Source organism: Mixophyes fleayi, chromosome 1 (genome assembly GCF_038048845.1).
Source record: "Mixophyes fleayi isolate aMixFle1 chromosome 1, aMixFle1.hap1, whole genome shotgun sequence".
NCBI classification, from domain to species: domain Eukaryota; kingdom Metazoa; phylum Chordata; class Amphibia; order Anura; family Limnodynastidae; genus Mixophyes; species Mixophyes fleayi.
In genome coordinates, this window is record NC_134402.1 from 131444937 (window position 1) to 131471215 (window position 26279).

A 26279-nucleotide genomic window follows, 5' to 3' on the forward strand; every position below is an offset into this window, starting at 1 on the left:
TGCTGATATTTGATTGCGGCTAAAATTGGTTTCTAACAAGCTACTCATGAGAGTAATACACAAATGTCTGTCCACCACCAGTATACAATACAATATTATACTCTCCTCTAAATCATTAATAGAAATGGATATTCCGATGTATCAAAAACTGAAAATTGATGTACAAGTAAATATTTGGAATGCATTCTCCTCTTGTTCACGGTAATAACTCAATGTGCTAAAATGATCCAATGTAGAAATTCTGCTCAATAACCCACTTTTATCCATTTACAGCAGCAAGAAGTTTACTGAAGAAACCTGATGGAGTCAAGGTAAGTTTGGGTAATTAAACTGTATTCTAATCATTAACAGGATACTTTTCCAGTGTTGCATTCATGGATTGTAGCAGCCCAGGTAATGAATGTTTTTTTTAGTGTTGTTGCTTCAATAAAGTTCAAATGATGAATAATGTGTTGGGTTCATAATACACTCAGGATTATAATGAAAAGAGAGAGGTGTCAGTGGTTGCCTTAATTGTTTTAGTTCTACTAGATGAAGATGCTCGAACTGTATAGAAATATTAAGCAATTTTATAGGATTGTAATTTTTATTTTTTTTCTACATCAGCTGATATTTGATGACCATTTGTTCCTAACAGATATTCTTTCCTCCCATTACTTGAAGGTTTTATCTGTATGAGACATGGACAGCAACCAATTGTTCAGCTCTTGCTGAATTAGAAATCCTGAGCTTACTTGCATAAATTATAGCTCAAGAAAATTCAGCATGCTAAAATTAGCTACACATACAAGTTTGCTCTCCGCACTCTAAGATACCTCTTGCCATTTACAGATCAGATGCCTGTATTTGAAACACTGAAGCTGAATAAACAAATCTTGAATGGTTGACTGAAAAGTGTGTATATATAATTACTGGATATTTGCCATTAGATACACATGGCAGAGTATGAGTACAGAGGAGTACAGTATTGCTATTGAGGATCTGGAAGTGAAAGTGTCCCTTTTTCTGATTGTCTGAATATACTTCCTGTGTAGTTATTATTATTATTGTTTATTTATGAGGCCGCTGTAGAGCATGGGACAACAGTACAGGGTAACGTTACATGACATACTGGCAGTACAAAGACAAAGTGCAAAAAGTACAAATAAGGTGCAAAAATTACAAACTCGGCAGAGAGCAGGTGCACATTCCAAGAGGTAAAAGTGACTACCAGTGCGCACATAGAGTGAGAAGGGAGGGAGTGAAGTAATGGGTCTCACCCTGTGCCCACTAGTGTGGGCGCTACTAACAGGATCAGGGCAAAGATGGAGATTCAAAGGTAAGGGAGAAGAGAAAAGAGTGAGGGAGCTGGGGCAAAGGTTTGTTAGAGAACCCAAACCTTTGCCTTGATAATGGTTCCTGCAACTTCTGTATTCCTCGGACCTCCAGTAGTGTGGGTAACAACTCAATTTGCATTGGACAGAGGGTGGTATGTAGTGCAGGCAGCACCTGAATAGAAGGCCAGTCCACCTGTTCAGCTGGGTGACACCATTGCTAGACACCTACACAACTCACTCTGACAGTTTTTCTGTTGCTTGTGCACTCCCAATTCTTCAATTTTGCAGTCTTTGGTGGGGCAAATATTAAAGGAGAACTATATCCATTTTTTGTTGTTGTTTAAAGCGATGTATGTACAAGGGGTAGGACATATTTCCTACCTATTATTACTTAACTGAATTTTTACTCCATTTAGCTGAGGCTCCTGGTGTGCATATGGCTTCTAATAGCCAGCACCAGTGTAACAATCTCTGGACAACAGAAAACACTAGACCGCTAAGTTATTGCAGAAGAGGGAGGCAGACAGACGGACTCCAAAGGCAGGATGCTGTTTATAGAACAGCAGTAGCAGGCCTTGGTTAATCAACAAGCAGAGATCAGGATTCATGTTTCTGTGATCAGCAACAGATCTTCACACACAGAACAGGCACAAGCAGATTAAAAGTACCAAAGCACAAAAGTCTGGCACTGACTGAATGCTAGCAGTTCCTATATATACCCTTGTGATTTTAGTAGTAGTAATGTTTGTACTGAGCATGCCCAATGTGTTAATTAACTTTCTGAATTTGTTTTGTTCTGGGCATGCTCAGGGCTTTTGGAGATTTTTTTTAAGATCCTGACACTACTTATGACTACTTATGTGCTAAAGGACTAGGCCTGAAAGAATGTGCTGTATGGATAGTTATGACACTCCTGGTGACATATACATTCGTAGCTAGTTTCAAGGCGCTCTTCTAAAGACTGTACACTTTCCACTTGATTAAATAGTTAAGAGTCCAGAATGTCTTCCACATGATCTGCTACTCTTCAACATGAGCTTTAGAGCATGTTTCACTAAGGAAATTAAAAGTCGGGGGGAATTTCACTTTTGGAATGAGGCTCGGGCAAGCATTCAATGAATTAAAAAGCTGTGTGGATGAGATGGCAAATGACCCAATAAATCATTCAGATAAATTTTGGGAAGGAATGTCGGAGAGCAGAATTTTTGTAAAAGAACTTTTGGCTAACCTAGAATACAGCATGGTGACTGCATCTTTTATCAGCCTGGACCTTCTCTGAGACTAAATCTAAGTCTTCTGTAGTCTTTTGAGTGCGATAGATAGTATGTAACAGTCTCTGGACTACAGAACAAACTGAAGTGCTACATTAATACAGGAGCAATTGTCCAGAGAGACAGACAGGTTCCAAAGCAGTCTGAACTCTGGAGTTCAGTGCGGTCTGTAAATAAGCCACGGTCCATAACAGGAGTTCAAACATAGAACAGGTGCAAGCAGGATCCCCGTACCAAGGCACGGTAATCTGGTGCCAACTGAATGCTAAAGTAGAGAACATTTCTGCAGCTGAATGCTGGAAGTAAATACACCATGCTGATTTTGGGAAGTCTGTATCAGGGAATGTTCCAGGTGTTGGAAGAATTAAAAAAAAACGATCCTGATAACTAGTGCTCAATATTATCACTTCCTTCAGACAGGCAGGAACAAATGACTGTGTTCTGCCCCTTTAGTTTGATTGATCCTGCCTTGTCTCTGGGTGAGCATAGAAACTCCTTTCACTTTAGAAAGGCTTGATGGGACAGGTAAAACCATAATCGTATTGCTCAAGAGAGTCGTTCTTTTAGCCATTTGAATCTTTGTACATATATTGGCTATTGTCTTTTAGGCTATGAAAAAAATACAAATCCACATCCCAACCACTCATATATTTTCCTTTTATTTCATTTTGTGTCCCTCTTTTTTCATGAATATTCAATTCAGAAAAGGAAGTCAAGTTCATGTGTTCAGATAATGGTGAGGAAATTTGCTAAATGCTTGCTCTTAATGCTCTACGGTAGAGTGGTTGTGCTTGAGCTGCAATTATTGAAAAGCCCATGCTTACTTTTTTGGATTGTGTAGATAGTTGTAATTATTATATAGTTACAATTTTCCTATTTTATACCTAGCAATGATTTATACTAGCCTTTCTTCTGACCAGTGTTGGATTAAAATAATCTGGATCCCTGTACACCATGGGCCCCCTACCCTACACATGAGCACTAGAGAAGCATGGTGTACCCCCTAGTGTACTTTTTACATGTAGTTAAGACTCATGTGATCCTCCTGCATGCACATCACTCCTGCGTCGCTTGTCATAAGTGTCTGCGACTTTCCTACCCCTTGTCACATAACCCCCACACTCCCTCCCATTTTCCCCTATGATATGGGGCAATGGGAGGGAAGGTGTGGGCCATTTGACCAGGGGACACTTGGCATACCTTGTTGCTTTTTCCTACCTTACCTTGCAGCTTTAGCTACCTACTGCTACTGGTGTCTTAAGCACAACTGCTTCATGGCCAGATTTTAAAATATTGGTGTCCTGTTTGGAAAAGTAATAATCACCTCCTGGAATGACAAGCAATGATCGTTTGGCTCCCTCCCCCAACTGCCCTGACATTAAAAACCCACGGTTAATAATTAATCCTCCTTCCCTGCAGCCAGCCCAGATATTAAATCAATAGCTCCCACATTTAATAATATGCCCCACACCCAGCTCCAGTATTAAATTGATAGCACCCACATAACTAAACCTGTTTATTAAATTATTAGCCCTCAAATTTAAGAGACCCTACGTCACATTACGATCTTCTTCAGTTTATTAATAGCCGCCACCAATTCCACATTATATGGATAGCAACCTCATTTAATAAATAAAGGCCGCATATTAAAAAGTTCCCACCAGCCTCCTTCAGCACATTAATATCCTCCCTCACACACATCACTTTAAACCCGTCCCCCCACCCACACAAACACACACAGTACATTAACCACACACACACCATTAATATTCCACCACACTTATCTAATCTGTATATAATTGCGGACTCCTCAATTTCCTTCTCTGCACAGATTGGGAACTGGCTCCAGCACCACGTGTGTTGAATAGAAACGAGGGGCCGATGTTGAGGAGAGAGGGGAAAGTGAGAAACAGGATGGGAGGGAGCGGAGGCAGCTGGAAGAAGAGATTAATACCCACTGTGAGCAGCAAGATATCTGTGGTAGATACTGTGGATGGACCTCTCAGGCTGGTCAGACCAGGACCCTCTATCCAGGCATGTCAGCAAAAAGTTTTTAAAACGGAAAAATTTAAGTTTAAAAAAAAAGACAGAAATCATAGAAAGTGGGGGCAGCAGGCCCCCAGTGTGGGTGGGGCTGGAACTGTTGCACATCTACTTTCACCCCTTCTGCTCCTGTTATAATCAATCACTACTTCTTACAGCCCACTGACTTTTGTACATATAATATGTTTTTTTGTTATACCAATGTCACTTTGGTGTTTTGTTTCTACTTCTATGATAAGAACTTCTGTACCTAGAATATTTGTAGTACAAAGTATGGGAGGCTTAAGCTTCAGTATTTATGTAATTTACAGTCTCTAGAATAGATGTAATATACACATGTGCATGGGGAGGACTTATACTCTTTGTGCCAGACTTTTGTGCTTTTTTCTGATTCGTTTACAGACCTGTAATGTTAACCCTGCAGTGTTGATAACAATTGTGTGGCAAAATACAATTACACAGGGTAACCTATGTTAAGTTCTCTAATAGGAAAAGTTTTCTAAGTATTTAGCAGCATTTTAATTAACATTTTCCGTTGTGTTTTTTTTTTTTATAAATCTAAAATAAATTGATCTCTAATGCAGACTTTTTTGGGGGGGAGGGGGGATAACCCAGGTTAAATTTGGGTGACAAGTTCATAATGAATTGTTTCAGGAATTATTTCTGTTGTATTATTTATTTAAAAATATACTTAATTATTACACAACTTTATATAAAGTATGGCTAATAATAAAATTATGGGATTGGGGCAGCCTAACCCCTTATGAGACGCCGTGCCACCATCCCAAGGTGACAATGCACTGCCACAAATTGTAATGTTTGGAGGCATGCATTAACATTTGAGTCGTGTCTTGTAAAAATCTGTTTTGCTTGGTGAATAGACAAATATGTTCTATTATTGAAGGAAGGAGTTAAAATAGGCGTTTGTCATAAAAAAATATACTTTAGGTGGAAAAAAATGCTTTGAGCATGCTGAATAATGACACACTTTCCCTCATTTGTGTGTCAAAATCCTCTGTCACCTCTGCCCAGTTTTTGGGCAGAGTTGCATTATATGTAATAACTAAATATTGCATAGGGCATCACTGCACCAAAAGCTTGACATTATGACTAATACATAGAGCCCTATGTATCCTATTAAATGGTAACATTTCTATAAATGGTTGGGCTCCCACATGGATATTTATGGAAGGGAGGTAATGAGAAAAATAAAAATTGCCTTAAAGTTGCTTGAACTACTCTCAGGTGGCATATTTTAATGGCAATTACATGGAAAGACTCAAGTATGTGGTGTTCCTAGAACAGGTAGCATATGATTTAATGAGCATTGTGTGATCACATGACAACCTCTTCTGTAAGGAACGCGTTCTGCTTCAGTCTCACTTGGCCAATGGGGCTAAATGATGTGGTTGCCAGAGGTAGTTCAATCCATTATAACATTGTAGTTCCCTTTTCTAATGTTTGCATATTTTATGCAGGCTATTGAATAGATTTATTTTATATATATATATATATATATATATATATATATATATATATATATATATGCGCAAGGTTTATTTCCTTTAATAAACATATATTATTTGCAATACTTACACCATGATGAGACATTTGCCCTACTAGCAGCTCAGAAGAAGATACTCTCTGACATCTAATAACATTTTTGTGATGTCAACAACTAGCAGCTTGAAAGTGACTGAGTAAGTCCACACTATCAGGCCATCCTTTCTTTAATCAGGCCTGTGTGAAGAAACAACAAATTAGGAAATTAATATCACGTGCAAGATATATTTTGGTACAGTCAGATATTGAAAGTAAGCGGTCCTTTTACAAAATATATCACCAACCTGGGGGTAAATGTATCAAGCTGAGAGTTTTCCGGCAGGTTTGAAAAACCAATCAGATTCTAGCTATCATTTATTTAGTACATTCTACAAAATGACAGCTAGAATCTGATTGGTTGCTATAGGCAACATCTCCACTTTTCAAACCCGCCGGAAAACTCTCAGCTTGATACATTTACCCCCAGGTCTCAGGTTTTCCAAATGTGAACAATGCATATAAAATCCATATTTTGGAAAACTAGTAGTTCATAAGGACACTTCACAGTATGGAGAATATATATATATATATAATCTGTAGATATAGATATATATTTTTAACTCACACAATGCTTAAGATAAGGGAAGTTGCGGTTTTCTTGACACTGAAAGTACAGTACTGTGCTAAAATGTTATTTTTACTTAACTGAGCTTCTGTTGACTTCCTTGTCTAACAAAACGTTTACTGCACTAAAACCAATTCTTGCTGGCAGTCAAAAAGGAGAACAGTTCACTGTGTACATATTTAGAAATATGCTTAAGTTCATTTTCATTCTTAATTGAGTGACTAATGATAGATCATTGCTGTTAACTAGTGTAATTACTTTGTCATCATTGGCAAAATATGATATACTACAATGCACCAGTTCAGTATTGTAGAAGCAAAAAGGGAAGGATAGGGAAGAAATGTGTAGTTGGAGGCACTCAGCGATCTTGTAATTGTTAAAATGTCTATTCCTTTATTGATATACTTTAAGATAAATCCCTCCTAATCCAATAGCGAAATATTAAAATAAAAGTGACTATGAATGTGAATTAAAATAGCAAAAATTGCTATGCCCTGCTACTTTGTACCAATATGTATAAATTATCAGTGTATAATGATATAAGTCACTCCCTTATTGAACTCGTTTAATGCCTTGAGGTAACACTCATTAATAAAATGATTGTTATGTGTGTGGTGTGAATTAATTAATGCGATGACCTTGATTGAAATGATTGATCAATGATAAGCTTATACGTTGCTTGAATCAGATCTATGACAATTAGTTTATAATTAAGTTCAGTATTGCTGTCACTAATTATTGATCGATTCCAACTATATTTCACACACAAAATTGTCACGAGCCCCTGACCATTGTAACAACTTCCTTGAAGTTAACAGAGCAGGGCACAGTGTTTTAAAGTTACATTGACGCCGTAGAAACAAAACTTGCTGCTTCTGAGAGCACTGGCCCCACTTTGTGTATAACAGATCAGTAAATGATTGATATTGATAAGGGTTGTTGATATGTGGCATATCATCAGGGGCTCGGTGACAATTTTGTGTGAGAAATATATATTTGAGCATATTTATATTTTTATAAATATGTTTTAACAATTTAGTTACTTAATATACGTAAAAGGGATTTCTCAACTTTTTACACAATCACTAGCACATCATTGGGGGCTGTGTAATACTGCACAAGAAAAATGAATTTATGGACTACACTTATTATTCTCCTACAAATTCAATAAAGTTTAAATTTTTATGCATTTTTTACCTTTTCACTGTAGTTATATTTTGCAAGCTGCAGAATATACCAGAACATAAAATGCCTCAAAATACAATTGCATTACTTTGTTTAAAAGACCATGTCATCCGGGGGAAAAAGTGTTTGTTTACATTTTGTGATATCTGTCCAGTCTGAAAAATCCGGTTTAAGGAGAAGTAGTGTATAAATATGTGTTTTGTATTGTATGCAGATTATGAACAGCCAGCTGCTGTGTACACGGACACAAGTCAGTCCTGTAGAAATATCTAATGATATCACGCTATTTGGTCATCTTTATGTTCTCTGCAGAAAGTTTCTGCAGTCTTGTAAAACAGCTGTATTTCAGAAATGTATCAATGTACATCCTTATTGGAAGTTTGTATAGAATAGCCACCTTTTTAAAATAACAAGTTTACTTTTCTTTTTTATGCCATGTATTTTTAGCTTATTTGATTGAGGATACGTGGAATTCAGTAGACTCAAAATTTTTCAAACTTTTTAAACTGGGCCACCCTTGATTGCACCCTTCCCTATATTTTTCCCTGTTTCCCTTCCTGGAGTCCCAGCACACTGTTTGAAAACTTTTGCTGTTGAGCATTCTGTGAGTAACTGCTTATTTCTTTCATAACATTCTGATCTATTGAACCTTTTCTATGATCCTACATGTGCTTTGGCCTCTAACAGTCTAAGGCTCTTCTCTGTTTCTGTTTTCTGCATATATCCACAGATAAACAACAAAAGCAACGTAATAACAAGCCCAAAAGATCCCACCCCGCCTCTGGTATAAATAGCTTTTTCCTCCCACCTGAGTATATTTTTGTTTCTTTTCTGCTCTTTTGCTTTTACTTTTATTTTGCTCTTGAAGACCTAAAACCGTTGCATTTTTGTTGTGGTTTCGTGGGGGAAGTTCCTTCTGTAGCAGTGTGTTTTTTCCAGTATCCGACTATTGGCGGGCATTAGATATAGTACTGGCAACAGCTCTGACACTTGCATGTGTTGTCCCAGTGTGAGTAGAGAGTGCTTTGTGTTGCCACTAGCTCTCCTTTTGATGGGTGTATCTTGATGTTCTAACATACTACAGATTGTCTTCATTAATATCTGGTTTGGACATCAAGGGGAGCTAACAAAAGTATCGCTAGGCAACGACAAAATGACCTTATTCAGATTTTAGTCTTCTGTTATGAAAGGAACTGTCAGACATAAAATTGGCTGAAACATGAATAATTTTTATAAAAGAAAACAAGTCACCCACAGAACTATTACATATTCTACACAATCTGATAATGTGGTAAATTTTGAATAGTTTATTAAATAAACATACATATTCTTTTTCTGCACTGTTTAATATTGGCAACATAGAGTTAATTGCTTTCACAAATCCACATAAGCCTTACCATATACAGCAAATGTGTGGAGCACATGAGAGATTTAGGTGTTTTTCTTATCTGCTGTGTGCAGTACATTTCAACTACTTCCCTCGACTTGTAACCCTCTTTATGTGCATCAAAATAACAAATATAACAGTTAAAGCTACACTGTTATTTTTTTTATCTTAATTTCTTTTTTTAAGTGTCCGCTTTCTAAACTATACACTACACACACTGATCTTGAATAAGGTCTTTGCATGCTGCTCTGGTAGGTAATATTGCAGATTTCTTCTTCACCCAGGGACAGTCTCCAGGCTCATTGACAGCACTCCACCTTCATCTAGTGCTGTCAGCATTCCTACATAGGTGCCTTTTCTTCCTGTGCAACTGAACTTACCAATAGGTACTGTTTTTCTCTCTGTTCTTACTCAGGAGCCCCAAACTACCGTAATCCACAACCCTGCTGATGGAAATAAGGTATTCGGAAAGAATCAACTCCATCTTGCTTTACAATTTGCATATTTCATCAATAAACACTTGTGACAAGTTTTCAATCCATTGCCAAAGGGAGAAATTCACTAAACTGGAATATTTTATATAGGTACTTATACATATTCGTTTAGTGAATACCTCCCAGACATACACCCGTACTTCTTGGTCCTCCTAGGACATCCTTTCCAAGCCACCTAGTGTCTCTTAACCAGACCTAGAAAAGACTAATACATTACATTTCAGATGTTTTCTAAAGTTTCTTTTTATTTCTTTATTCATTTTAGTCATTTTTAGATACCATTTCCACTCTTGTATTCTATTGTTTTTGTAAATGCGTTATATGTTTTCTGCATGATAAAATAATTTTTAGGATGTTTTAACAAATTAAAGTGCCAGCACGTCCTTATTCCCTTGCTGTAAGCTTGGGCAGTTGTGGAATTGTAGTGTAGATTAAAACAAATCAATTAAGCTTTCTAACTACAATTCACATAGTCAGAATTCTTAAAACAAGTTAATAGATCAGTTAATTATTGTTTTTGTACAATAATTATTTTTAAATAGGTAGCTGACCGTAGGGGATTTTTACAGGCACAATGACCACTTTGGATCGGTGCCCAAATTTCTTGCAGGGAAATAGTGACTAAGTTGGTGAGCTACTTTAAGGTGAAATCGCCTGATGGTACTAGGCTGACCTATGTCTTACCCCGTAGAGTTATACAAGAGAAGTATAAAAGACAGCATTGGAAGTTTGCAAGTTTCCCGGCTCTGCTTGAGAGTTGGGGGTACATACTCATCTATGGTTTGTTCCTGGTGGCTTCCTTCATTCAGCTTGATGTAAGCCAGGTGGCAGCTATATATAGAGGGAGTCAAATGGACATTTGTATTAAGTATGCAGTCCAACACTGAAGCAGTCAGGGCATTTACATACATGTGTTCAGTCTTCTCTACTGGGAAGAGGGAGCACAAACAATACTTTAGTTTTTATTTCTACACATAATGCAAAAGCTACTATGTAAAAAAAACAACAAAGTTTACTTTGCTGTCTTTGAACTGCCAATAAAGGATTCCTGTTGTAGCCCGATGAAATATATATGGAGGAAAGTTAAGCAGATTCAATACAAAATTCAAATGCTTCTCGAGTAAACATCAGGTGCTCTAGTTAGCAAGCAGAAGTCATTTCTGACAGCTTATTTGAATTTGGCACATGGAAGCTGATGTAAAATTAAATCTTACAGCTTAATTCTGCAAATCTCCAATGCAAGAATCAACAAATAAGAATCGAGAAAGACGCAATATAAGAAGTAGAAAAATGTTCCATAAAGTCAATCAGATTAGTTGGTTTTTTTTTTTGCGATCAGTATCGTAGCAATTGCAAAAAAAAAATAACAGTTATGTATCAGATTGATTAAAATTGTATGAATTCAATAAAATATACTGTCCACAAAAGTCTCATAAATTATGTACTTAACAATGATCTCTGCTAATTACTATTATTGTTATGTTTTTTTAAAATACATATGGGTAAATAAGATATTGTACCATCTTATACAGGGAAAGGCAAGAATGACTAAAATCATAACGGAAAAAGATGCGACCCACCATGGTGCAATGCAAGGGTAGGGTAACATTGGTCAAAAACAAACCAATTGACAACTCCCATTATACTGAGACAAACCGCCTTAGGTTGTAAGAGAAAAGACACAGAGCGGAGTTTAAGAATTCCATTTGAGTAAGGAACAGCCTTAATATACGTATACAAGTGATTTAAATAATTACCACCACTACCTATTGGTGGCGATTCTTACAGCTATACCTATGATGTTTCAATTTATCTATTCATATGGCTATCTGCTTTCACTATGAGTGACTGCCAGTATAGCACTGAGGGTTCATTCTTGCATATCTGCCTAATGGCGATTTCAGCCGTGAATATCTGAAAAGCTCATAAAAACTGCAATCAATGGTTTTGTATCAACGCCTTCCCACCATTGCATTCTAAAATGTTATATACCCAAAATATAAATAAAATGTTAGAATACAATAATAGATTGTGTTGGCAGAAGCACAATGCATGGAAAGCATATTGAAAATGTAGTATTTATGCATTTTTACACAGTTTCCCAGGGTATATTTTAGAACGAGCCCTGATAGTCCCTGGATGAGACTGGAAAGTTAAACCTGGGCTGAAGATATTTACTCCTAAGTAAGTCCCTCTAGTGACAATCTTTTACAATCTCTGGAGTGGTTTGGCTTGATGACAGGAGAGCTGCACTTTGTCATTGATAACCTTGGCTATACTGAACATGTGCTAGAGCATTTTAAGGAAAATCAACAAATCCATATATCATTCTGCTGTAATGATATCTTCTTTTAAGCGATTTACTTTCAGCCGAAGCAGAATCCACAAACGACTATATTTTAGAACAAGGAATAACTTGCTCCATTTCAAAATTTATATATCTTTGTAATAACTGTGGTTTCAGAGATCTTTACTCGGATGTGAAGCTTTCTACCTTTTGGCAGATTTTAATTAGATTTTTGTGTCACTGATAAATGCTTCACAACATTGGCTGTAAACTTCCACAGCATACGGTTCCGTGCCACTTGTCTTTCCTGCTCCGTGATCTAACTGATCACAAACAATAAATATAAGGTACAATTTTTATTTCACTCAGGGAGCTGCTTAATCACATTTTTTACACCCAAATTGAGTAACTTGCCATGTGATTTGACTTAGCTTAACTAGTCACAGGGCACAAATATTGAATTACAATATACTAAATAAATCCTATTAAAAAAAACTACTCAGACTGCTGAAATGGCTAAAATCAAGACATGTAAAGACTTATTCAAATGCTGTCATCTTAACTATTTAAATTACTGTTGGCAGTGTTTACCAGCTCTGGCTCCACATCGACTCCATTAGCCTGGCTCCAGAGCCAGTACATATACACAGCTCAGCTACATTCTACTCCAGGACCCCTGCTACTTCTCACAGGCCCCAGCTCTGATTCTATTAATAAATGGAAATTATTCATTTGGTTAATGTCCATTTTTAGCATTGGCTAGAAAATCACATCATATATACTAGTTGGATATAAATATTATTTTGATTTTATATTTCATCTCAAAATTTGAAGCTCTCAGAAAGAGGAGCAGCTATAGAAGTTCAACTCTTGACCTGCTCAGCTCTGGCTACAAGCCTTGGAGCTGGCTCCTGCTTTCATTTTCAGTAACAATTATTTTGTCTATCCCCCGTTCAGGAGAAATAATACATCTTAATCTAGATATTTTTTAATGCTATATAATAACCAGGCAGCCTGCAAAATGTCAATAAATAAAGAAATGTTCCTGTCTATTATTTAAATAACTATGGCTATATAGGCAAGGTGTCCAATTTGTGTCCAAGGTGTGTACAATACAATGATGGCACACTCTAGCCTTGTCCGAATCTATAAATTTGACTATAGTTCTTGCTACTTTATTTGATATCATGCACCTTTTAAAGCATGTTTTCTAGGAGCCATGGAGTCATTAGCAAGAACTAATATTATGTATATATGTCTTGTCATAGCAACAAAACATGTTTGTTTTTCATATTCAACTGGTTTGTTTTCTTAATGAATCAAGAAGATCCAGAGTAGACTCATTCTAGTATATCCAATGGAAGAGAGGTTTTACCAAAAGTGTTCAGTACAAGTGTGTGTGTGTGTGTGTGTTTATGTATATATAAAAACCTTTAAGACTGAATGTAAATTAAATACAAATAGATAGTTTAAATATATAATGCAACATTACTTCAGTTACATATACATTGGAATGATCTTCTTAGACTTCTTACACAGGAATATGTGCCATATAGCATGAGAAGTATTTATATAGAGGAGAGGTAGTGTTAGGAGGAGTTAAAGGACAGTATCTAATAGCAACAAGTTATTCATTTAAAAACATAATGAATGTAGCACAATAGATTGTAAAGAGCACCAGAAAGGAATCGTTTATGAGTTTCAAACACATTTTAAGGGTTTCGGCACATGAATGTCTTCCAAACACTCCAATTACCCCAAGAATGTATATGGATGTTCAAATGCTTCGTTCACCACAAGAATACCCCCCTGGCCTGTATACGGGCTGCTAACTTGGCGTTCCTTAAAATGCACAAACACTTGCACTCACTTTAAAGTATAACAATGATCAGACACCTTCGTTTTATTTGCAGAAAAACTCTTGCAATAGGTTAGCTATGCAGGAAAGTACTCCATATTATGTCAATATCCACGTACAGCATTGTCATACACAGCATTGTGAAATATTGTTTTGTGTGTTTGTTATGACTACTGTATTGTTAACATAGGTATTAGGAAAGCTCTATTCAGGAACACTAAATTTGATACATTTGTCAGATCATGTTAATTAATATTTTGCAGTGTTCATAACATCCATGCACATTTTCACTCCACTCTTTTTTATTAAATATTTCTTATATAAATATAAATACTACGTACAGTTGGTCTCATTTACGAACATTGCATTTAGGAGAAAAACACAACAAACCAATCAGCAATCAGCTTTTATTTTGTCGGTGCCATTTGGACAATGATGACAAGTGTTGGAAGTGTCACCTAAATGCCATGTTAGTCTACTGACACCTCTATTCTGTTACCCTGATTGCGCAAACAATGGCTGTTTCCCCCTTTAACCCTGTGCTATTAATATTTATATGTTCCAGTTTTATAAATAATCTGTCAAACAATTTGCCCTCCTTTATGATCTAGAATGCAATATTTGTAAATGACGTTTAATGAATGTACCTCTACATCTAAATCTGAGGACTCTCCTTACTGACTAAAATGAGAATATGATGGGATGTTTATATCATGTAGATATCACTGTTACTATTGCTATCTGTAGGGAACTAAATCACATCTCCTCTGCAACAAAAGGAATACCATAAAGCAGTCGGTAGTTGCTACAACAGAACCAGAACATGAGGGGCATAACATAAATATAATTAAAGTACAAAGAAAGCTATAACACTTGATCATCTTTAAGCCATACAGAGTTGTTAAGTTTTCTGTCTTCTCCAATTTTATTTGAAATGTTTTTGGACTGTCTAATGTTTAGTTGCTGTTAAAGATAATATCAGATTGTCCCTTTATTTTTCAATTAGTCTAAACTTTAAAAGTGAATGTGTAATCTTCAGTGTTTCTCCGTCCATTTTTTGTTTGTTTCTGGTAATTGTGGTCAGCAACTACTCATACAATGATAAGCAGATTCGGTTTATTTTTCTCTTCCTGCGTTTGAGGACTTCTGTCTAAAGCTGGGTACACACTACAGGTTTTTCACCCAATTAACATGCCAATCTGACGATAGACAACTGTTAGGTACAATATCGCATTAGTGTGTATTCTCCCACAATCATATTTTATTGTATCAAAGCACAGTGTATCGTTTGATTTTAGAAACTAACTAAAAGTCACTTTCAACGATGAAACAACGTCGGGCAAGTTCTGCAGTGCGCATGCACTTACATTCAGTAGTGTAGACAGATCTTCATAGAGTTTACAGAGTCACAATAGTTTCAGCAGGTGGTTGAGAGATGAAGGGATGAAGGAGCACAGATCAGAAGGTAAATGGTGTAGGTGTGTACACATAAATCTGTATGCTCATCGGGACTTCAGTCGTTGTTGAAGAAATCTCATCGTGAGAAATATTCTGTAGTGTGTACCCAGCTTAAGGAATGTAATGCATAAGGTTTCTCATACGGTCCTGCTGCATTAGTACTGTGTTTTGTAATACACTTTTCGATGCAAAAGGAACAATGACTAGCCTCTGTGTAGTAATTCTACAGTAGTAGTACACAAAGTGTCTCGGTGTTAACCCCATTCAGCTGTGAGGTGAAATATGTAAATTCATTGAGAATAAATAATCATTTAAAAATAAATATTTTAGGGAACTCTGGTGTTCCCTGTTGTCATTTTTAAACCGTACACTACAATATGTAAATATGAAGCACTGTGCAAAAATAAATTTGTGCACTCCTTTTCCTTCTCACACACTGCACAAAATGGTTACTATGAAACGTTTATACTGAAAAAACGTGAATTATGCCTTTTATAATGTGCAGTAGTGTTTTTTTTCTCTTAATGCATTAGCTTAAGTCAGCAATTTCTAAACAGATTACATTTGTTCTTTATTTTAAAAATTAGAAAGTTGTGTGAGTAGGATTTTTTTCTATGTTTCCAGGCATAGCCAGATTATCCATCAGGTAACCTAGGATAGGGCCCAGTGAGCACTGAGGGGCCAAAGTTACCCTTACTAATTTTTGTGTTTTTGTTGGTTTTGTTTTTTAAACAGAGGGGGAAGGGACCCAAACAAGTATGTTGTCCATGGCCTCACGGAATCTTAATTTGGCTTTGTTTTGAGGGACAGATTTATTACAGTCTCCTACTTGATCTAAAAATGCAAAGGTCATTAGAGTACCCATCAGTCTGTTACTTTTATAGTACTACAACATAGTACTAAAGCAATTATTATTTTTCATATAGGACCAATTACTCAGTACTACAACTTTGTTGGCAACTATGCTACTGCTATTTGGGTTCTTAAGATGTCCGCACACATCTGTCCGAAGAAACAATCTGGTCAAACTGTCCTGCAAATTCTCAAAACAAACCGTTTGCTCGATGAAAATCATAGTTCCCATTTTTATTAGAAATGCTGGAAAATTCAGTAGACAAATCACTGCATTGGCCAACTCCTGCTGCCTGGTTCCACTTTGATCTAGTTATTTGGCCTGATCAACAAATAATAAGCACTGTGTAGTTTTGAACACCATGGGGCTGATGCAGACTGGGATGTATGACAGTTTGTGTAGCATAACTTGTGTGAAATCGCTTTGCACATGCCCAGAAAGGGGACTCACAGGCCTATACAGACTTACCTGACTGTGGCACTTAAGCCTGTTTGAGCCTAAAGGGTAAGAGCATTCTAACTTAGGCCGAGTGCAGTAAGGGCGTATTTACACAAACGTGGCTTATGCAGACCTTCAGAAAGACGTATATATGCCAGATAGGAAGCATATCTTTTACGCTTGATAGCAGGCCGGTACAAGTACACACTAAGGGGTATATTTACTAAACTGCGGGTTTAAAAAGGGGGAGATGTTGCGTATAGCAATCAATCAGATTCTACCTATTTATTTAGTACATTCTACACAATGACAGCTAGAATGTGATTGGTTGCTATAGGCAACATCTACACTTTTTCAAACTTAGCTTAGTAAATATAACCCCAATTGTTGTAAATCATACTCACATGCTACTGATGTGGAGGCGGGAGCGCTCTAGATATGTGCATATGGGTAGAAATATGATCCTTTTTTTAAAGTCATTTACACCAATTTTACCAACAACTCTGCATCAGCCCACATGTGTGTTGCAAGACACAGATCCAGAAATATAAGCGATTGGATATGCCAAAATGTGACCACCAAATGGCAGTGTCAGCCACAACGCAATCACTGTAAGAAGATAAGCCTCTCTAGTTTATGGTCATCATAAGCTGCAGTTTCATATATTCATCTAGTTTTAAATAGTATTTTTGTTTTGCCTACATAATACTAGCATATATGGATATAAACATCATTTAGTCCGCACATTTGTTACATTTTAAGAATGTGTAGCAAACCCCCAAAAAAAATTTAGCGCAGTACCGTGTCAGCTAGAAAATTCTATGTGATGTTGAATACTTTTGTGTCAAAATAGACAAAAGTATTATAGGAGTGATACTTTTATTGGCTATCCAAAATAAAGCACAGAGGCCCCTTCATCAGGCAAGTTTACAAATGAATGTCTGAGAAAAGGACACAACATTTAAGAGATGTTGCATCAAGAAATTTGTACCAGGGGTGGGGGGGGAATACATCATTAAGATAAGCTAAAGTAATAAAATGGAGGTTTTCGTTCTAATGGAAGAGTGAATGTCCTAGGAGTTCAGAGATCTGGAGTCACTTTGCTGTGGGGTGTGAAGTGTGTCCATTTAGTGGGTCATAAATCCAGGTGTTCAGTTTAGTCCTTGAGTCAATGAATCTACACAGACACACAATAAAGAAGACTCTGGACACCCCTGTGGGTAAACACTTCTCTGGACCAGAACACAGTACGACAGATTTAAAAGTCTTAATACTGAAAGGTTTTTTAAAAAATGACAGGGAGAGAAAAATCTGAAAATTCAAGCTGATAAGAACATTCAAATCATTGACTCAAGGACTCAACCGAACACCCGGATTTATGACCCACTACATGGACACACTTCACACAGCAGAGTGACTCCAGATCTTTGAACTCCTAGGAATTTCACTCTTCCATCAGTAAGGAAAACCTTCATTTTATTAATTTAGCTTATCTTAATGAAGTATCCCCCCCCCACGTACAAATTGCTTGATATAACATCTCTTAAATGTTGTGCCATTTTCTCAGTCATTTATTTGTAAACTTGCCTGATGAAGGGGCCTCTGTGCTCTGAAAGCTAGCAAATATTAAAAAACAATTGGGGTTAGCCAATAATACTTTCTCTTTATTGACACGAAAATATTCAACACCACATTACATTTTAAGAAATAGCTTATAGAAACTGATTCTCTCTAGATATTTACTTAAAGCATTTACACTGAGCTATCAATTTTGCCTTACCCCATGACTACCACCATCAGACTGTTATTGATGAGTCATGTCAGCATAGGAGACCTTGCTCCGCTGTAGCGCAGCCTAGAGCTCTGTGTGCTTCTAGGAGTAGAAAATAGGACAGTCTCTGCCTGAAACTGTAGGCAGTGTCCTGATCATTTTACAGTTCACATAATTATTGCTTATAGGTTTGCAATAACTAAGCTCATCCAAAAAAAAAAAATATTCTCAAGAAATTGTAGCAAGGACTTTGTACTGTACATCTTCCCATGAGATGGCTAATAGGAAACCTCAATTTTGCACAGCATAACTGGTATTTCCTTTCTATGAGATAACCAGTTCCGTTAGGTAAACATTATTTTGTTATATCCCTGATAAATACTACACTACTGACCTCCAGTCATTTATCAGGGTCCGAAAAAGTGCACCATTAATAAAATCATTAATCTTAAGTATTATATAAATATGTGTTAAATGGCTTTGTGTATTGTTCTGATCTGTCAATAGCTTACTTATTGTATTTATTAACAATATGTGTGTGTTATTGGGTCTTTGTTATCAAGTTCCCTTCGTTCCTCTTGCAATGTTGCAGGTAAATGTTGCTTTGAAAGTGTTTTGTTCTAGATTGTCTGTTTCAGCAGATGTTTTGGATGTTGCGCCCTTCAATCTGCTGGTGATTGCCAGTGCTCCCGTTAAGATTTGTACTCTAGAAATGAAATGGCTAAATTGAAAAGTCTGAAGGTTTCCTGTAGATTCAGTCTAGCAATGAAATTTGGGCTGTTCCTAAGAGACTGGCTCTTGTCAACCGTCTCCTTTCTAGAGCACTATGCTTAGAGGAAACAATGTCCAGTTCAAGTAGTGATGACTTGTCCCTTCCTCATTTATTTGTTTGCTTCTCCACAGGAATCAACAGAGAGCTCAAATACCACCATTGAAGATGAAGATGTAAAAGGTAAGCTATAACGGGCATGTATAGACAATATGAAAGCTACTGGAAATGGTAGAGAGCCGTAGACTGCAGAGGATGTTAAAGGTAATCTCGATGCTTTAGGAGTGAACTTACACTTCCCTGTAAGCTTATCAATGTGGAAATAAGTGTTAAAAATGTAACGAGATAGAAAATATCTTTTTCACAAGGTTGCACTAAACAGGGCGTTATCAGTGTGGGATTCTCATTGGATTACCGTTTTACATTTGAATTTCTAATCACTTAGCCTAGAGCAGTAGTTCCCAAACTGTGTGCCACGGCTCCCTGGGGTGCCACGGCGATCTCACAGGGGTGCCAGGGCCAGTGGTAAGCAAGGCGGGGGAATACTTGGTAATTTTTTGGCTTAGGGGTACCTTCAAAAAATTATTGAGACCCTAGGGGTGCCTCGGACTGAGAAAGTTTGGGATCCACTGGCCTAGAGGACTGTTTTTAGGGCTATCCATTTTAGAGCAGTGATGGGCAACCTGATACACTTCAATGGCCGATTGTACATCTCTCTAATCTACAAAATGTCCTTATCTCGGTACTAATAAACAGCCCCCAAATGACCTTCTGCACCACTACATCAGCCACTCACTCATCCAAAATTCTACCCATTTACCCCCAATCCCCCCACATACTCTTAAAATATCCCACATGTACCCCAAAACGTCCTTCAGGCTTCCCCACATGTCACTCAGGCCTTGCCACATACCATTCTGACCTCCTTACATGCCCCCTCTCACCCCTCCCTTGGAGTACCAGTGACCACTGACTACTAATCTGATTACCACTAATTAGTAACTAATTATTGTTTAGTCACCAATTAGTGGTCACATAGTGGATGGTCACTGGTAATATCACCATGCCTAAATATTCCTGCTTATCTTGCAATTGAAGTTCAATCAGTGACTTCCCTTGGAGTATGGATGAAGACCACATGGTGTAGACTACACTGCAATCTCTCCACCTCTGATTATCATTCATTCTCATTCTCTGCTTTATAAAACAGCAAGCTTCACCCTGTGGCCAGAGCTTTTATTTAGTTTACTAATTAATAAGAGGCAGGGCAGCAGGTGACGCCCTGACCGGCATAAAACAGAGAATACAACTGTGTTGGGCACTGATTTAGAGGCTTGTGGTTCATGTTAATATTGACATAAAGCAGGAATTTTTACGTCTTTTCTCTCTTCGTTTGTAATAATTTCTGAGGATTGACTGGCTAGTCTGTTTGAATTAATTGGTGTGTCTTTGATTGTGAAAGTGCCACTTTACCTTTTGATTGATCCCCTTGTTTTTTTTTGAATGAGTTCTTGCTTTAGACCTGCTAAAGGTGATGTGCCCAATGTGCTTTTGCATGCACTGGAATTATAATGTACAAAAGTAGCTGTGCTAACAGAATTTTTATATAGTTATGTTCTGTCAATAGAAGGATTTCTTTCATAATATATTTATTTTGTCATATGATTCGTCTTCATCTAGTTTTTATACAACATAATAAATATTTTAATATCAGTGCATGCACAAAATACATTTCATGTACAGTCATCTTTTATATTCATGAGCTACTGATCTGTTCAGATGCCTGTGTCTCGTCCTGACATTTCTCACAAACTTGCTTTGAGGTCTACCCATAAAGTTTTATATTTGTTACTTTGCAACATTCTATGTTGGTGTGTTTCATACTCTGCAAATAAAAGTACTTGTATTTGGGCTATAAAAGTTTTTTCTCGCTGTACATTGGAGCATACTATGATCTCAAAAAATACTTTAATGTGCTTATAACCTATAGTAATGTGGCATCCCAAGACTTTGAATTTCGAAACAAGAATCGCTGCTTTAAATAATTGGGAACTGTTGTAGCTCAATTTTTTTTAATCCTCTTACCAAATTTGCAGTTGAACTGGCCCTCTGTATTTTTTAAAACTGCTAAAATGCCAGCTGTTTTCTTTTCACCTCAATGTTATTTTCAAAGGATGCCACTTGGCAGGATAAAAAGATTTATAAAAATAAAAGAAAAAGTAGGCTTTTTTTTGTGTAACACACGGCTAGGATGATTTGTTGATAGTTGTGAATATAATGCTTCTGATCCCTTTATAAAGAGTATCACATTAGCAAGAAAAATAAGTGATTATTCACTAAAACAATGGAATCAGTTATGTTGACTGTTAATTTTCCATTCCCTAAAATATAGTATATATGTAAAGTCTGGAAGCGGCCACAGCAATGTTTGTTTATTTTTCTTATGGACAGGCAGAAAGCTGTAACAACTCCATTTGATCTGGTGTTTTTATTAATAGGATAACAATCTTATTTCTTGGCAGCATTAAAATGTTTGTCATTAGACCATTGTTTCCCAGGCAGCAAAATGAAATTGTAGGTATAAAGAGCCTGCAATAATGCAATGTAGAATTTTGTGTGATTACTAGAACATAGATTGCAATTGTAACTATGCTGTATAATATTCGATGAGTGCAATGCTTTAATAAACATAAAATATGTATTAGATGGATAAACTCCTGTAAATCTATATAAAGTATGAGTTCTGATGTTATTACTCCTCTCTCTGTTCATTAGGAAAACATTTATATCATAAAGTATGCGTCTCTAAATTATTACACGCATGAAGCCCACAACATCATGCTTTTATATTGTCACTGAATCACTACTGTCCATTGACAGCAGGTGCAATTTACCCTACAGTCCCATTCATTAAATAAGAAATGCCACCAAGTGACAAGCTTCAAGGTGCCATACAGACTCATCTCTTTATTAGATAAATTAAGACTTTCTGTTGTTCTTTATACACCTCTTGAGCAATCATCACAGTCTATTATAAGCAGAGCAGTAACTAGAGATTTTAGGGCCCTGGGCGAGAAAGACTACTGGTGCCCCCCTCCCTCATCAATTTTGGTGGGTAGCAGATACTGCCTCCCAAGGCATGCACTGCTGGAAGAAAACTAACCACCCTACGCCTAGCCTTTTACAAGTACTAGACGGTTCTTCAACCCTGTACAACTCACTCTTACCTGTTTTGGTAGTTTGACCACATGGAGCTGCTGCTGGCATCTTAAGTTTACTTGCTGCTTGGCCGGATCCAGGAATTTTGGGTTCCTGTTTGGAAAAGAGAGAGTTGTTATTTACCTCCTGGAAAGTTGAGCAGTGAGTGAACAAACTAGCCCCCCCCCCCCCCCCCCTCAACCAGCCGGACATTAAATCAGTAGCTTTTTGTTATTTAATAAACAGGCCTCCTTCCACCCAACCAGTCCCAGAATTTAATTGATAAAATTCCCATTTAATAAATATGCCTATTTCCCCCAATACAGTTCTGACATTAAATTAATAACACACATGTTTCCAACTCATGTCATGCCTGGCATTAAATGAATAACAGTGCTTCTAAAGGGCTAGGCACTTAATAAAAAGGCCTATTTCCCCACAAGCCCCAAAATCAAATTAATAGTCTACAAATTACCGCCACATTTAATAGAGACTATTATTGCTAATACAGACATCATCTTCTTTTGAAAATATTACTGATATTTTTTTTTTATATTTACACTTAATTATTTATGTTTTGTGGTATTTTATGTGGCATATAGTTTTGGCAAACAAATAAATATCCCCAATCTCTTCAACCTGCAGCCCACTGAATCCCCCCCTTGTTCTCTCCAGCCCCCTTTAACCTCATATTTTCTCCATCCACCTCTCCCCTCTGTTTTCTCCACCCCCCTTCTCTCCAGCCTCCTCTACCCATTTTCTCTAGCCGCCTCCAGCGTGATTTATACAGCCCCCTCTCCCCCCTTCTTTTTAGCCCCCTTTCCCCAGCACCTTCTCTGGCGTGATTTATACAGCCCCCTCTCCCCCTTTCATTTTAGCTCCTTCTTCAGCGTGATTTATACAGCTCCTTCACCCCCTTCTTAGCCCCCTTTGCCCAGCTCCCTCTCCAGCGTGATTTATACAGCCCTTCCTTCTTAGCCCCCTCTCCAGCGTGATTTATAGAGCCCCTCTCCCCCTTTCTTAGTCCCTTTTCCCACAGTATCCTCTTCAGTGTGATTTATACCCCCCTTCTTTTTAGCCCCCTCTCCCCCGTTGTCTCCAGCCACCTCTTCCTCTGTTATTTCATACATATTTACCGTCTTCTTTTTTTCTTCACTCTTCTTCGCTGCTTCCTTATACCTCTCCTCTGACATGGTCAGTGTCATGACATTAGATGCTACAGAGGGCAGAGTTTAGAAGTCAGGAGGAGCTGGATGCCGGGCGCCATTTTGGATGCAGCAGGCAGTCTGTTTCGAAGATCTGTCAGTTACCCTCTCAGAGGAAGGTAAAGGGCGGACGCTGCGCCCCCCCTTGGGCTTGCGCCCCCCCTTGGGCTTGCGCCCTGGGCGATGGCACCGCCCGCACCTGCCTGGTTACGGCTCTGCTTATAAGCATGACAGTGTTACAAAGTATTGTAATCAGAGTTATGCAGTTGTTTCTAAATTTTAATTTACGTCTGTTGTACTAAAAACATTAAGGGGTAAATTAATTTGGCCGCGTTACTGCCAAAAGTAGTATGGCCTGCGCTCTATTATTGTTAATACGTTAAATTTTTAACCGGATTTCTGCTCGCGGCTCCCAGAATTAAAGATTTCTGTACTAACGATAATAGTGCGCAGGTCGCATTACTTTCAGCAGTAACGTGGCAAATTGAAATCTCACCTAAGACTGAGATAAACTGTTAAGGGTAAATTTATCAAGCTGCGGGTTTCAAAAAGTGGAGATATTGCCTATAGTAACCAATCAGATTCTAGCTGTCATTTATTTTGTAAATTCCACAAAATGACAGCTATAATCTGATTAGTTGCTATAGGCAACATCTTCACTTTTTCAAGCACACAGCTTGATAAATTTACCCCTTAACCTTTTTAACATGTTCTCTTGAAGCTGCTATAATGTTTATTATTTATTATTATTATTATTATTATTATTATTATTATTAATATTTATTTATATAGTGCCAGCTTACTCTGTAGTTATTACTATATCTTGGGATTATTTTTGGGGGTTTTAAAAGTTAAAACTTCTTTTGTTTTTCTTTGTTGGTAAAATAAAATGTAGCACTTTCTTTAAATCTACTCTGATGATGAAAGGTCAGCTGTCTTGATTACAATTATTGAAGGTGTACCCTCTGAACATAGTTGTATGACTGAGCATACAGCCACTAAAAACTTTGTAACCTTTGCATTCTAGCTTGACAAATATTCAATATGATGTAGCACTTACCCTTGTGTATCAAACCATTGTCCCATAGATTGTAAGCTTGTGAGCAGGGCCCTCTTACCTCTCTGTATGTATGTGTTGTTTTATTACTGTTTGTTCCCAATTGTAAAGCGCTACGGAATCTGCTGGCGCTATATAAATAAATGATGATGATGTGTACATTTTCTTTATAAAGTTTAAGTAACATCTCTTTTAAACACTGCCTAAGATGTAGGTTATATTAACCAGAAAGTAAGTTGGCCAAACTTGATTTTAGGTTGTAATACATACTTGCCAACTTTTCCTCGTTGGCTTCAGGGAGATCCCGTAGGGAGGTGTGTGTGGGGGGGCGGAGCTTGATGAATCTCATCATTTTGGCACCGCTCCTTAAATGCTTGTCATGTTGACCAATTACAGCAGGGGGCGGGGCTAAGGTGACACAATATCTGTGTCATTAATCTATTGCAGGGGCGAGAATCGGGAGTTTGCCTGCTCTCCCGGTTGCCCAGGAGATCTCACTGAAATACAGGAGTCTCCTGGACATTCCAGGAGAATAGACAACTATGCGTTAAAGAAAAGCATCTAATGAATCTCTAGAGACTGAAGTGTCTCTTACATATCTGTCTCCATTACTGAAGTCATGTTGTCTTACCTGTCAGTCTTTTATTAAATCTTTGTCTCCATGAAAATGGCCACCTCCATAGGCATCAATATATGGACATAGGACACAATTTCTGAACTGTGTCATCATGCCGCAGATGGTGAAGCCAACCACATCTTGTACTGGCTCAGCATCAGGGAGAATGTCAGACTCTTCAGGGAGTGAGGGAGATCACCCCTATTTCAGGGAGTCTCCCTGACATTCAGTTGGCAAGTATGGTGTACTATTACATAAGAATACATGTGTCTGATATGATCCTGTATTTCACAAGTTCAGACATATGTGATGCATGCAGTGGATGGGGCTCTAGGGTTTTTGTATTTTGTTTCCAAGCTAGATAAAATGATCTGATAAAAGATGGCACTAATTAACTACTTAGACCTTAGCCATGGTGAATTATTTACTAAGAACCCTACCTAATTCTATATGCTAAAGGCATTTTCACACATTTATGTATACATATAATATATAGTGTTTCTAGTGTTTCTAATTTGCTTTCTTCTGATCATCTGAATGTTAAATACCTTTTTGAATTAACGCTTGAAATCATATTCCTTCCATCATTCAGTAAAGTATAGGGTCTTTGTGTGCTTGTTATTCTTACTATGTATTAATTTCTCACCAGATGGGCGTGTTTTTGTTGGGAAAGAAAGTTAAAGATCACTTTTAAATTGTTAAAATTATATTTTTAATATATAGTCCCATATAGAAACATGCTGAATGTGGCCCATTCCTCTCATTTGCATAGAATGCAAAAGTCATTAGAAGATTTAAATAAAAAGGGTGAAAATACAATGCTGTGGAGAATATTGGTACATTAAAAAAATGTAAGTTTCAAAATAAAATGATCATTTCTGAACAAAGAATATCAATTGCATGATA

General features: G+C 37.3%; 1 protein-coding gene across 18 annotated transcripts in view; it reads left to right on the forward strand.

Annotated features, from left to right (window-relative positions):
• Positions 1-26279, forward strand: part of CAMK2D (calcium/calmodulin dependent protein kinase II delta) — a 184950-nt gene that overhangs the window by 146144 nt on the left and 12527 nt on the right. For 4 of the 18 annotated variants that reach the window (XM_075200364.1, XM_075200348.1, XM_075200349.1 and 1 more), the window contains exons 13-16: positions 274-311; positions 8713-8766; positions 9785-9829; positions 19432-19480. In XM_075200364.1, coding sequence (XP_075056465.1) covers positions 274-311; positions 8713-8766; positions 9785-9829; positions 19432-19480 — 186 coding nt within the window. Of the gene's footprint in view, positions 1-273; positions 312-3290; positions 3324-8712; positions 8767-9784; positions 9830-19431; positions 19481-26279 lie in introns of all 18 variants that reach the window. The other 14 variants (XM_075200365.1, XM_075200350.1, XM_075200356.1 and 11 more) reach the window with 6 other exon arrangements.